This window comes from Mastomys coucha, unplaced genomic scaffold (assembly GCF_008632895.1).
Source record: "Mastomys coucha isolate ucsf_1 unplaced genomic scaffold, UCSF_Mcou_1 pScaffold22, whole genome shotgun sequence".
NCBI lineage: Eukaryota > Metazoa > Chordata > Mammalia > Rodentia > Muridae > Mastomys > Mastomys coucha.
In genome coordinates this window covers 4,987,545-5,002,213 of record NW_022196905.1, presented here as the reverse complement: position 1 = coordinate 5,002,213, position 14,669 = coordinate 4,987,545, and the positions used below count along the sequence as shown (strand labels likewise).

General features: G+C 37.5%; 2 protein-coding genes across 13 annotated transcripts in view; one reads left to right on the top strand and one right to left on the bottom strand.

Moving 5' to 3' along the window:
* Fancl (FA complementation group L) overlaps positions 1 to 7,990 on the top strand; it is a 68,479-nt gene extending 60,489 nt beyond the window's left edge. For 3 of the 4 annotated variants that reach the window (XM_031342092.1, XM_031342090.1, XM_031342091.1), the window contains 7 exons: positions 2,469 to 2,619; positions 4,424 to 4,507; positions 4,761 to 4,806; positions 4,882 to 4,963; positions 5,752 to 5,868; positions 6,997 to 7,068; positions 7,441 to 7,621. In XM_031342092.1, coding sequence (XP_031197952.1) covers positions 2,469 to 2,619; positions 4,424 to 4,507; positions 4,761 to 4,806; positions 4,882 to 4,963; positions 5,752 to 5,868; positions 6,997 to 7,068; positions 7,441 to 7,476 — 588 coding nt within the window. In that variant the 3' untranslated portion in view covers positions 7,477 to 7,621. Of the gene's footprint in view, positions 1 to 2,468; positions 2,620 to 4,423; positions 4,508 to 4,760; positions 4,807 to 4,881; positions 4,964 to 5,751; positions 5,869 to 6,996; positions 7,069 to 7,440 lie in introns of all 4 variants that reach the window. The other variant, XM_031342089.1, reaches the window with a different exon arrangement.
* Vrk2 (VRK serine/threonine kinase 2) overlaps positions 7,517 to 14,669 on the bottom strand; it is a 119,749-nt gene continuing 112,596 nt past the window's right edge. For 8 of the 9 annotated variants that reach the window (XM_031342084.1, XM_031342087.1, XM_031342082.1 and 5 more), the window contains exons 12-13: positions 12,455 to 12,604; positions 7,517 to 7,902 (exon numbers count right to left, since the gene is read on the bottom strand). In XM_031342084.1, coding sequence (XP_031197944.1) covers positions 7,561 to 7,902; positions 12,455 to 12,604 — 492 coding nt within the window. In that variant the 3' untranslated portion in view covers positions 7,517 to 7,560. Of the gene's footprint in view, positions 7,903 to 10,074; positions 12,342 to 12,454; positions 12,605 to 14,669 lie in introns of those variants that run through there. The other variant, XM_031342088.1, reaches the window with a different exon arrangement.

The window sequence follows — 14,669 nt, the reverse complement described above, 5'->3', positions numbered from 1 at the left end:
AGTTTTCTCTTCTTTGGCAGAATTTTTGGACTTGTATAGGTTTGGGGCTTTTGTAAACATGGCTGCAGTAGGCATTCTTGCAGACGTGTTGTTATGCACTTGGTTTTGCACTTCTCCTGAAGTGGAATTGCTAGATTATAAGGTAGGGGCATCTTTAGTTTGTAAATAAATAACATTTCCAGATCTTTTAAAAGAGGCCTGACTTTTACACTCTCACCCATAGCCCATCAGCTCAAGTTGATGTATATCTTTATTGATGACTTTATGCTTTCTTTCATCTTTATTAAGAGCTGTAGCTCTTACAAAAGATTTCTCACTTGGTTTTTACTGAAGTTTTCATCTAGCATTTTTCAAGTTGACAGAAAGAACCTTTATCAATATGTCAATATAACAACTATATCAATATATCAACTATATCAGTAGTGAATTCTGAACTTGTACATATTACAGAATGAAGAGTTGGCTTTTTTTTTTTATTAAAAAAAGAGAGACTTACTTTCCTGGTAATAATGTTTTTTAATATGTCTGTATAAATACTATTGCTAACATATAGGAATAGCATAATACTTTAATTAGGTAATTTCAAACTAAGTGTGTGTGATTTGACAATCAAATCAAACAGTTGAGAACCTGACTTCGGGCTTTTGGGGAGATGGCTTTACTCCCATCTCCTGCACCCATGACATTGTTAACACAGTTTTTTATTTTTTTTTCTTACCTAAAATGCTTACCTTGAAGCATTTATTCTGAAAGTCTTTCTAGTAAAGTCTAATAATGGCTGTTAGGTACAAGGTTGCCTTGTCTGCCACCTACGTCTAGTTTGTAGGTTATTTGTGTTTGTCTTAAACTGCTATATTTTTATTTTAAAAGTACTTATGCATTTTGAACAATATGTTTTGTATGTAGGAGAAATGACAAATGTGTTTTTAGTTATTTTCAAGTAAAAGATGCTATTATGAAAAACCTTGTCATTTCTTTTGAATGGGGTTAAACATTAGGTAAACTTGGATTTTATAGATGAAATATATAGGTATAGATACAGATGGAATACAGAGAAGGCTGGGTATACTGGCTTCATTACTAGCTGTGTAAGAGCTAGTAATAGAGAGAGCTGTGTGATTTGGTTTGTTAGTTATATCTGTACCATAATGTAGCACACCATAAAAAGGACATTCTCCCTTTAGTGTTTATGAGGTTATTTTTAGACGTAAAGTTTAGTTCTCATTCTTACACCCCATCCCAACCTTGTAGCTCAGTAGACTAGAGGTGTGAAACCATTTCTGACAAAGGAGCCAATGATTCATCTCACCTCACACTACAATCTTACTGCAGGGATCGGGTGGTGAGTGTGAGCAAGTGCCACTCCACAGCATTTTAGAAGACTTGCTTCCTTTGTTTGTTCCTTTGTCACTTGTTTTGAATGAATACGTGCAAACTCTTTTCAGACTTGGTATATGTTTTGGTTATTTGGAACACTATACTACTTATTCTTCTTACACTGCTGTGCAAAAACTTTCAGCAAATAGTTGTATCTTTAAATGCATCATATTATTGTACAAGAAATACTTTCCTTTTATAAAAGGAAAAATATAAATTATACTATAAATCACTTATGGTTTATTTTTTCTTTTTTTATTAGATATTTTCTTTATTTACATGTAAATTTTTCCTTTCCTAGTTTCCCCTCCGAAAAACAAAGAAACAAACAAAAACAACAAAAACAAACCCGTTGCCTCCACCCTCCCCATGCCTGCCATCCCACCCTCTCCTACTTCACTTATGGTTTATTTAGTGAAATTTATTTAAGTTAACTTGTAATGATTGATGTATTTAAACTGAATTAATAGGTTGACTAAAAATCAAATGTGAAAGTTACAATTTTTTTGAATTCTTGAAAAAAAATAATGCAAAGCTTGGTTGGTGATAAAGTTCAGTGGCAGAGCACTTGCCTAGCGTATACTTCATTCTTGGCACAGTAAAAAAGTAACAAAACAAAACAGCAACAAAAACACATTTTCATACTTTTATACTAATTAGGTCTGCAAAGCTTGTTCTTTTGCTAATACTTAAAGTTAATCTAGTCCAATTATGAATATAACTGTGTCTAATTTCTTTTTTAGAGCAAAAAAGTAATTTGTATTAACATTATAGGTATATGCTCAATGCATTAGATATATCGTCAATCAGCTTATTCATATGTATCTATATATCACTGTGATTTCTGTTCATATGCATAATGTTTATCACATGGCTTTATGAAGACCATTCTTGATAATGCAGACTAGTGACAAAGACTGTGCTAATCCCTTGTATGCAAAGAAACCTGCAGCCGAGCCCTGATGACTGTCAGAGTCCATACTTTGGGAGAAGTGAACTGGCTTCTTCAGCCCGAGTACAGTGTGTTTTGAGTGGAAACTGATTTGCTGGATGTAGAGCACATTAACTTCCTAGCTTCTGTCTGTTCACAGAGCTCCTTGGTAAATGTTTATAGTCAGTTCTTGGAGGCTTTAGAGACGCTGAAGGTGTTCTGGGATGTTATGGATGAAATTGATGAGAAGACCTGGGTGCTGGAACCAGAGAAACCTCCCCGGAGTGCAACAGCACGCAGGATTGCATTAGGTAGGGAAGAAAGATGAGAGTGTTTTCAGGTGTCTGATTTCATTCTATATTAGTTGCAAAAATAAATTTGAAAATGGCATTTAAAATCTTAGATGGAATTTCTTTGTGTGGATTCAGCTATTGAAACTCTTGGGAATAAACCCTGATTTTTATTAGTACATGGTTTTAGATGGGAAGGGCTGAGGTGTTTGTTTATGAAAGGTGACCAATGGAAGTAACATTCAGACAGTGGTTAATTAGTGTTAATTAGCACAGAAATTGTGTTGCAGGTAATTCCAAATGAATGCTACTTAAAAGCCTGTATTAGAAATGACAAAGTCTTCATCTTCTGTGGAAGCAAACACTTGGCAGTCTTCTCTGGTGGAGTAGAGAGATGGAGGACACTGAGCAATGTGAGGCACCACGCAAGCCCTCATACTTTCTAGTTAGTAGAAGTGGCTGAAGAACAAGCGTGGCTGTAGTGTTGCTGCAGTGCCTGTGGTAGTTTAACCTTCTGAAAAGTTTAGATTCTTCTCTAAATTTTTATATAGTTTTATGCATTTCTCACCACATTATGGTAATAGCTGCTTATAGTCTCCATTTAATATTTTTCTCTTTTTTTTTCTTGGTCTCGTTAAAAGCTTCTGTACAGGATGTGTTCCAGTAGACATTTTGAAAGAATGATGTGAATTGTACTGAAGTCAGTGAAGAACTTAGCTTCTATACTTTCTGTCCAGCATAACTGGTAGAGCTGGCGAGATGGATAACTGCAGCACTTTACTAGCAACATGTTACCTTCCAGTTTGAGATGCCTATTAGTATTTATCTTGGAATAATTAGCCAGTTACAGTGTATTTATCAACAAGTAGATGCTAAGACTGAAAACATTTTCTTTAGAGAAATACCATGATTTATTATCATCATGGCTCCATTAAAATAATTATTCTTGAACCACATTTTCTATTAATTTCCATATTGCTCAGCTTGAACAGCTAAGTTTTAGACATGTTCTGCATTTACTTTTAGCCCTTCTTCCCGCCTCAAGCAATGATTTGCTGTAGTGCCAACCCTTGAGTGGGGAAGTGTGCTCTTATAGCCATTGCCTAAGTGGCAGCACTTCCTGGTCTGCAGTAGACAACTTATAGAAGTTATCATATCACTTTTGTTATAAACATGAGCTGAAATTGACCTTAACTATACCAAATAGCTTCACCAACTAGCTTTGTGGAATTTGTATATATCCAATACAAATAAACCTGTAAAAGAATCTAGTGCTAAATAGAGTCATTTTTCTTAGCTTCAGAAAGTTTTTTTTGAGGTATTAAGTAAGACAAATATTTGTTATCTTTCAAAAAGCACAAATACAAAGTTTTTATGTAAGTTTTCGTAGATGTATCAGTTTTTACCAGTTATAACACTAGTTTTTTTATATTTGACCATAATTTATGAAATATTAACTTTGTAAAAAAGGTTATGAAAAGTAATTGAGCTCATTCCTTACGTGTATGATATCTCTATCTTAAAGGCCTTTATAATTTCGCTGAAAATTTTTATTAAATGTTACTAGAACATAATTAGCAGCATACAAATTTAAGTTAATCATATACATTTTTGTCTTGTCTTTTGAAACTTGAGGTCCCTGATAGTCATAATTTCAGAAATACATCTCAGTGTTAAACAATGATGTTTACTTCTACACAACCCTAAAAATAATTTGCTAGATTTTCCTGAGATAAAATAGGTGACCGAATCAGCATGCATGGATTTGTATTGGCTGCTTGACAAGCTGAAAGCCACATCTAAAAGCCTTATTCTTTCATTTCAGGGAATAATGTTTCCATAACCATCGAGGTAGACCCCAGGCACCCTACCATGCTTCCTGAGTTTTGCTTTCTTGGAGCTGACCATGGTATATTATCTTAAAGTTACAGATCTAGAACAGGTTCATAAAATCCTGTCTAACATTATCAAATATTCCAAAATATTAACATTATAATTATTTTAAATACATTTCTCATTTTGAACTGTATACTTTCTTACAAAATAGAGAATTGAGATTTTTAAGCCAAATAACTAAACAAATGCTGTGGCAATGGTTGTTACAAAACAAAAGCAATGAAGCTAAATTATTAAAACTTTTTTCTTCTTTTTAATATCCACAGCGACAAAACCCCTAGGAATCAAGCTGAGTGGTAACATTCATTTATGGTAGGTACCTTGGCAATATGACTGGTACTGTTCTATGGCTTAACAAACTTTATAGGTTTATTTGTTTGTTTTTAGGGATCCAGAAAACAGCCTGTTACAAAATTTGAAAGATGTTTTAGAAATTGATTTTCCAGCTCGAACTATCTTGGAAGAATCTGTAAGTTTAATTATTAGCTTCAACAGTCTACATTATGTTAATAATAAATTTTAAATGCTTCTCTCAGGAAAACAAGGCTGAAAAAGAAAAGAATTGGAAGAATGTTGCAACACAGAGAGAGCTCTTAGTTACAAGTAATACTGGCATCAATGGACTTGTTAACCTTCTGCTAGCTAGGTGCTTAACGGGAGCTTTGTTCATGATCTTCAGCAGGGAAGGGGTTAATGACAGATACACTTATTAAAACTACAGAGAAAAGAAGAGACACTAATGAGATGTTTGGGCTTTTGTACTGTTTGCTATGGATGACTACAGTACAGTTTTAATTAGTTTGCCGTAAGTTTGTGAAGGACAGCGATAGCTTTTCAGAAGTGAGCTGCACCACTGATACTGTAAAGATAACAAAGGCAGGATTGGCTTTGGACTGAGCCACTGCCGTTCACACTAAGTGATGGAGATCACTTTCTTGTCCCCTGTGCTGCAGATCTGTGCGATCTGGTATTCACTAGCTCATGTCAGATCTGTCTTTAAGTAGACACAGGAATGATTATGTATATGGAAAAATGGCTAAAACATAAAAATCTTGCCAGCCAAAAATGAACTCTATGTATATGTGAGCACAGAGGAAATACTGTGATGAGACTAGCTGTTAGCCCTGCTTGTTATCCCTGTTCGTCAGTATACAAGCATACTTAAAACACAGATATAGAAACAAATATTGTATATATCATAGTCGTTCTTTCTAGTTATACTTATCCACATTCAACACAAACACTTTTCTTTTGAAGGACTTTAGTATGGACTGTGGAATCTGTTATGCCCGTAACCTGAATGGTGCCATTCCTGATCAAGTGTGTAATAATCCCCAGTGTGGACAGCCTTTCCATCAAATATGCTTGTATGAGGTAAAACTAGTAATTCTCTACACAGGAAATACAGCATTAAAATAATCCGTTTTACTAAAGTACTCTGGTTTGCCACAAACTCCTCTTACTAGTTAATTTCACACACCCAAAGGTTTCATTTCTTCATCTTGTAAACTATTTTATTGAGTGTGCCAGAGAATCTTCATCTTGTAAACTATTGAGTGTGCCAGAGAATCGCAGGGAGAAAAACAATCTAGAATATACTCATGAATAGCATATTGACACATAATAGATATGTGGTAGGTATAACTGAGGTCTCCCTATGTGGCTGCTACCAATATGTAAATTCTCCAAACCTGCCAGATGAGGAAGGCAGGGATGGGGTGAGGCACGTAGTCAATAGGTAGTATGTGCTACTGTGTAGGCTGCATATACATAAATGAATAAAATAATTCTCTTTTGAATGCCCAAAGGTCCTTGTGACCTGAGCATCTCTCTTGTCTACATGAATTGTGCTACCACCTCTCAGTCAGTTAGTTCCTGTAGCGCTCCTGTTAGGGCACAGCATATATGATTTGACTGTCTCTGTGCAAAACATCTTACAGTAGGAAAGTGCTATAAGTTTTCTGTCATTCTCTCTTGAAATATGGATAGTAGAAACTTAGGGACAGTCATTTTACTATAGACAATCATAAAAATGCCAGGTCTACTTGGGAAAGTATAATGGAATCTGTATGTTCTTTTGTAATACTGAATATTCATTTTAATTTTAAAAAACTGATTGCCTCATAGTCAGTACACTGAAAATTAACCCACTGTTGAATTAAGATCAGAATCTCAAAATCCTAAGATACTTTTACAGAGAAATTGTTGATATGTGATTAATTGGTTTAGCTACTGAGCCACAGGAACTTGTATGAGTCTCTGTGTATGTTTCTTTTGCATGAAAAGTTAGTGTAATTGCCAGCCAAGTCTTAAAAAGGCCCATAATTTGCTTATACATTAGAAGTTTGTATTCCAAATTTCAATAGTGATTTCTCAGTTATTCAGCATAATAGAAATTGGACATCAGCTCAGAAAAAATTTCCCTTTTATAGAACTAAGTCAGTTAAATTCCATCTGGATGGCATGTGTCCACTGACATGATCTGCACTTTTTTCTATGCAGTGGCTGAGAGGGTTGAGCACCAGCAGACAGAGTTTTAACGTCTTCTTTGGTGACTGTCCCTATTGTAGTAAGGTAAGCCAGTTGTCATAACATATAAAATGTCAGTCATATCTTTTATAAAGTGTTCCTGACTCTGCAGAACGTGTTAGAGAAAGTGGATATGTAGTTAGCTTACCTAACGGCTTTTAGATGTGTTGTCCTTCATTTAATCAAATTATGATAGTTTCCTATGAGATATATTATCTTTGAACATACCTTAATTTTCAAAGTATCTTTGATCAAAAAGATTTATGTCTTCTAAATTTCTTGATCTTAAAGTATTTTGAAATTGTGTGGTGAAATAATTTCTAAGAAAGACCAATAGTAAATTAAAATACTATTTTAATTCTTAAGAGTGTGCCCAAATTTTTTTGTTTTAAAATGTATTCTCTTTCTCTTTTAAAGCCAATTACCTTGAAAATGTCTGGGAGAAAACCCTGAATGGAACTCACCTGTGAAGAGATGGAATGCTTAAAAATTGTTTAAAAATAAAAGCAAAAGCAAAAACCAATTTATTTGATGACTTCAGAGAAAATACAAAGCTAGAAATACTAATGTCAGCAGACAAAATATAGTAAGTCCATAGTAATATACATCTGTCTTTGTCTCCTCACTCAGAGTCAACTGAAAAACTGCAGGCCAAAATCTTGGAGAACTTTCCAAGTCTGTGACTCCCAGATTACCCGTGGGTGTGTATCTGTACCGAGGCAGGGATCTTGGCTTTCTGATGGGATCTCTACTGGTGCACTCCAGATAGGGCTTACAATATGAATCTGGGAAACTCGTAGAGCTGGGTGTCTGTTGAAGACTCTGCATTTCATTGAAAATATCAGAATACTCATGTATTTTCCTTGTCCTCGAGTTTTCCTATAAAAGAAATATATTTTGTTAGATTGCGTTATCGAGGCATTTATTGTGTACTCTTCAACAGTGCTAAATAAAACAACACACCGAGCAAGTCTGGTCATTCATATCCCTTGCTGGCATCTGGCACATCACGACAGTGTAGACCTATTTGGAAGGCTGTGGCTGTGCTGCACTGAGGCAGGGGGACATCATTTCATGTATCTGGAAACAGGAACCGTTAAACTACTGTTTGACTGCTCACTAACTTGAAGGAGGTCCGAGGTTGTTGTTTCTGCTTTAGCATGGTGACTTCTGGCACACGCCCTCCTTCTACCAATTACTGAGTAATTTAGAAAAAGATAGCTTCCTTTTTAAGAGATCAGACAAAAATCTGTCCTCTTCACTGTTAGCTTCTTCTATCATACTCCATCCTCAGAACTGCCTGCCACCCTTCAATGAGCATGTCTTCAGCCTCTCCCGCTACATGGCCACTTTCAAAGGTCAGAAAGGATTTGTGCATGAGAATATGTGTTGGCCAGGCACAGTGATATATGCCTGTAATCTCAGCACTTCAGATTTCTGAGTTCAAGGCCAGCCTGCTCCCCATACCAACTTTCAGGTCAGCCAACAGCTACAAAGTGAGATTGTATCTGAACTGCAAAAACAAAACAAATTAAAACAAACAAAAGATACATTTAGGAGAGATGTGAGATTCACATGGGAATAACTTTTTACTGATAGTCTTGGTCACTGGAAGAAAATAATTGACTTTTTTCTCCAGGACACCAAATCATTCTCACATAAAGGGAAAGAAACCCACTATCAAGTAAATTTCCAAGGGCCAAGAAACACTGGAAAGTTGGTTATATACCTCGTCAGGAACAGAAATCACACTACTAGAATGTTAAGAGGGAACTTCTGTGACTCTCAGCAACAACTAATGACATCGCATAGAAAGATACTATTATGGTTGGAAAAGGAAGGCTGTAGTCCAAGGTCATATGATTTCTTCATTTAATAGACCTTGCCCATTTGTTTTATGCTTCAACTATGGTTGCTTTTGCACTGACATAGTACACTTGAATAGTTCTGGCAAAAACTATGAGTTATAAGACCAAAAATATTTTCAATCTAGACAAATTTTGCTGGGCTGAAGTGTAACTTCATGGTAAAGTTCCAACTCAGAACCAAGTATTCCAACACTAAAGGCTATAGTAGGTATCCCATATCAGACTACAGCAGAAAATAACCATGGGAAAATGTAGTGCTCTCTTTCAGGTTGGAGCATATATATATGGCTGCAAGTCTGTTACCACAAGACTAGGTAACTCTGGCACAGCTGGTTTCCATGAGTAGCAAGGGCTTAAGGCAATGCAGTAATCATCTGTAGTCTCCTGGCTTTCAACCTAGAGTGCTGTTCCCTCACAGAAGAGAAAGCAGTCTCTGGAGATTTCTGTGTTGTCACAACTAGAAGGAAGCATTATTAGCATCTAGTGAACACACACCAGGGGTGTTAGCAAACATCCTACAACACAGCAAAGTCACCCCACAGCAAATAGCTCAGCCCTAAATGGCAACAGTACTGTTTCCAGAAGACCATCTTGAGGGCATCACTAACTTTGACTGCATATTACAGTCATGCGCAATGGGTATCAAACTAATTCTTGAAGACTTAAAGGAAAAGTTAAACGTAAGTAAAAAGGATCTTTACAGTAAAAATATGAAAACATAACCCAGTCCTATAACTGAAAATCAACATAGGAGAATCAGACCATTATGGTTTGACAGTTACCCTGCCATTAGGCCAAAGAAATACCCTAACAGCAAGACTAACTCTAGAGACCCTGTGCCCCCGCTGCCATGTGAAAGAAGTGTTACATGCATGTGCTTTGGCACTCAAGAGGAAAAGGACAATGGACAGAAACATAACATGGATGAAGCTAAGGTTAAAGAGTCTTCTAATTTGATGACAATGTGAAGCTATAAATAAAACAAGCTCAACAGACTCCAATCCACAATGGTATTTTGGAGATGTTTTGTTTCATGCTTTGTTTGGGTTTCTCTGCTTGTTTGTTTTTACAAACAAGTGGGTCTTTTGCATATATATTATGGTTTCTGATTTTGTATGTGTACATGTGTGTTTGCCTCTATATGTGTATGTTATTTGTGCTTTTTCTTTTTTTTTTCCTGGTTTGATTGTTTTTTGTTAGTTTTAATTTGCCAGTTTGTTTTCTAGGGAGAGAGAGAAAGGAGGTATGGAGTTGGATGGGTAAGAGGTTGGGAGGCCATGAGGGAAAACTATAATCAGAATATATTGTATGGAAGACATTTATTTAAAAAATCTTACAGAGGGAGCAAGGCTTAGTGGTTAGAGTTCTACAGTGTTTAAAGACTGAAGGGGTTACAATGTGCTGCAACACTGCAGTGATACATGTAATCTGACAGAGTGGAGGAAAACTGCTCAGTAGTAGTCCCACTGACACACTTGGCTAATTTTTTAAAAAAACATCCAAACCCATTCACTTAGGAAAAGGAAAAAATTGTTCCACAAAATGATCCTTTGATAAGGAAAGTATATAGGAGTGGACCTCAACCCTTCCCTCATGCTGTCCACAGGAATTCAGAGGCAAAATTCAACTATGAATGACCGTATTAAGGAAAGGGGTAGGAAGTGGCTAGGCATATTACAGAAGTATGCAAGGATTCTGTGAATAGACAATGTAAATGATTTCCAGCCCTCCACAGAAGAAGATACATACATGGCCAGTAACATCAGTGTTATTAGGCATCATATAAATAGCTGGACTCAGAGGTGAATGCTAGTATACATGTGAGAGTGGTTAGATGTAAAGGACTGGCAACACTAAATATTGGAGAAGAAATGTCGGCATGACCAGAACACTTGTACATATAAAAGGCACAGTCACTTCTCACATATTGGCCAACATTTTACTCTTGTTTGTCGGGTTGGGGAGCGATGCCCATGCCATGGCTCATGTATTGAGTTCAGAGGGCAGCTTGTGGGAATATATCATTTGCTTTCCACAAGGGAATCCCTTGGATCAAAACCAGGTGGTCTGTGGCCAGCATCTTTCCTTGGTAGGCCTCCTGGCCGCCCCATGTGCCAGATTTTATAATTGAACATATTTATCCAATGATCTAGTAATTTTATGTATGCAGTGTCCATAGTAGACTCAGGGCAGAATTAATAACAATACTTTCCATAAATATATTAAACCAGAAATGATTCATGTATCCACTAGAAGGGAAATAGATATATGAATTGCACAGTGATAAGGAATTATTGGTATATTCATGAACACAGAGAAATCTCAAAAGGTAATGAATGAAAGGGGCAGACATAAAATACTACCTGCTACTACATGCAGTATTACTGCGTGGTCATGGACTTTAAGGGGAAGAGCCAATCTTGGGTTGAGAATCAGAACTGATGCTGGAGTTGTAGGCCCGAGCAAACAAACAAAGGGCTGCTGGAGTGAAGACATCTGAACCAGCATCCCACTGCCAGGAAGGCCGATGTGAATGCATCTCTCCACTTGAAACCCAGGTGTCTATTTTCACAGGACTGTCCAGCCTTGTAGGACAGGAGAGTCCACTATACACTAAAGACATACAATTTCTGATTTTGTCCCCACACAGTATTTGTGTTTAACTTTACAAGTGGGGCTATAAAATATGCCCATTTGAAATAGATTTTGGCATGTAAGCTTAAAATAAAACCACAAATAATGCTATTTCATACTGAATAAATGCAAAAGGTTCCTTTGCACACTAACAGCACATTTCTTTCTGATAAACTTGTTTGCTGGTTGGATGAGAAATGTATAACTCCACTTCTAATTTTTGACTCAGCTGCCAAGAAGTTCAGAGCCAAATTCAGTGCTCAGTTTAGTGATGAACATCCCAGCTGCCCTGTACATCAGTCTGTCTTGGGTAGAGGGTGAGAAAGGTGGGGTATTAAATTACCCCACTTCACAGTGAATTGCTTCAAACCATTTGAGAATGATGGTGCACAAATCCAAGGAAACACTGGCTATTCTGACATAATTAACCTTTCCTTTTCTCTCAGGATACATTTTCTATGCTTTGCTTTCCCGTTACAGGATGTGGGCTTCAGGAGGGCTTTTGCTGTTGTCTACATGAGTCATATGCAAAGGGCTGGGCACTCTACATCCCAACAATTCCAAACACAGCCTACTGGCAGGCAGATAATGCCTTAGGTTTGATGGTAAGGATTAGAGCAGAGGAATCATGTAAAGTGCAGAATATGCAGGGGAGGGTCCCTAATGGATTGTAGATGGTAAAAGAAATCCAAACGTGCTTCATTACCTTTTTAGGGGTTGGGGGAAGTAATCAGATCTGTCCTTGTGTGTGCTTGCTTCTGTTCCTGTGACAAATATTGCATTGTTCTTCGATTTTACCAGGAGGACAGGATATTTCTATCATTTGACAAAAACATACAGCCTTGGCCTTGGGGACAGGGAGTGGGTCCGTATTCCCGAAACATGTATTCTAATGTGGTAGCAATAAAAGCCCCCCGGCCAGCTCTCACCAGTGCGGCCAGCCGGCTCTGCAGCACTGTGGGCTGGCTCCCTTCCTGCTCCTCTCTGCATGGTGCTCTTGTCTTGTTGCTGCAGACTTTCTTTGTGAACTTAGCTGGGAGCTCATTGGCTGGTTCCCTTGTAGTCTTTGGTGAATCAACCTGTTAGTATGGAGTAAAAATACATAATGAAATGAAAACTATGACATTAAAAAAATTCACTCATATCCAGATTCTTTAAAAACCTAAGCTGGCTAACAATGGGCTTGAGAAAGAAATGAAAACGAAAAGCAGCAATGGCTATTATGGAGAAAAAGAAAATGCAATACCAATCAAGGTCCAGATCCTTTCTTATCAATGGGAAACACCAATTAAAGTTAGTGTCACTGTTACATACATGCTTTAAAATTTATCTCTACAGAAAACTTGCTTACAATGAAAATTGTATTTTTATGGAACATTGTCACATTTTCAAAGTGCATGTGAATTCATTATTAACCTTTGCCGTGAGTGGAACCAGTTATCATTGTAGCTTAAGTTCCTATTAATTAAGATCTTATTTTCCTATTGTTGAAGAGAGGCTAATTGATGTGAAAGTATACAGGAGCCTATGATGTTGCTTACATAGAGTGCAGGTAGTTTAACCTTTGTGGAAGACAAGTTCATGTCATCTGGCAGCGGGTACTAATACCAGAGGTCAATGTCATGACAAGCTCAGTCTCTCAGGCTTCCTTTGCACACTGTGGTGACATCTGGGGAATGACTGACTTTCAATAACCTTGAGTAGACACAGGACTAGAGGGCAGATCCTACAACACAGGTGGAGAATTGAAAGCCAACGAAGGTCCTTGACTGAAGTGTTTGTACAGCAGCTTCACAATTCCAGCAGCTCAAAGTGCTGTCGCCTTTCTCCCTGGGTTAAATGGAGAGCAGGACACAGGAACAGCAGAAGGGGAAATAATGGAGTAGCCATTGCCAAAATAGAGAATAAATTATGCTGGCTGGGCAAATAGAGTCTTAATTTACAGTCTCTCAATTTCCAGTTTCTATTGGCAAGTGTGTTCGTTCCTTCTCTTTGAAATAGGCTGGTGCTCTGAAGGCGGGCTCAGTTGTCACAACACTCCTTTCTTCCCACCTCCTCCCGGATCTCAGCATCTTAATGAATGGCAAAACCACTGCCTTTCACTAACCTGCAGATTGAGAATGTTTCCCAACCACTTGAAGTTTAACTGTCCCTCCCCCCGCAAGTCCACTGGGAAATTTGATGGGACCTACAAGCCGCCCGCCCTCCCTGTCATCAGCTGGGTAAGAAATGCAGACTTGTTATTTATTTAACTGGTATAAAATGAGGGTCCCCACACTTGTTTTGCCCCACCCCTAGAACACTGATGCAGCAGTCATTGTGAAACCTTCTCTGGATTAGTTGAAGGTTTTTCCCTTCCATCTTTATTGAGACACAGTCAACATGAATATTTTAAGTTGTCTGCTATGATATTTTGAAATTCTCACATTGTAAAATGCTATAAGTAAGTCCGTATATTTATCACATCTGTGTGTGATGGCGTAAGAATATGACACGTATTTTCTTAGTAGATTTCATACACATGGCTCAGAATTAAGTATAGCGGTCATGGTGTAGAATAGACTTCTATAAGTCATAACTGAAATGTTTGTGTCTTTAACCTACTTCCCCCATTTTTCCCACCTCCAAACTTCTGGTATCTACCTTTCTTCTCTGCAGCATCTTGCTGAATGAGACTCCACATCTAATTACAACTCTGCCGTGTCCGTGTGCACCAGTTGGCCATTTTTAACCAAGTATTAATGAAAAGAGGGGAGTTCTTTCTTTTCTAAAGCTGATGACTTTTCTTACCCAGTGCATTACTTTTATCCATTTGTCAGTGCATACTTTTTTCCCTACTACAAATAACTCTAGAATAATAAAATAAGAAATTCAGGCCTCTGTGACGAGATTTCATTTCTTCTGGCTAGGCATTCATAACTGTGTATATCAGGTTGTATGGACTGTTGTTAATTGCAATAACTGAAGACTTTTAGTCTGCCCTATGTACTAAGCATTAAAGGTATCAGGTTTCCCACCGGAGCCTCTGACCTGTGAACAGAATTGTGTATAATAGATATCATCGCATATGAGGCTTCCTGGAAGAGGCGGTGCCTTCTGGATCTGGTCAGTGGCCAGAGGATGGAGCTGCAATGCCATGAACAC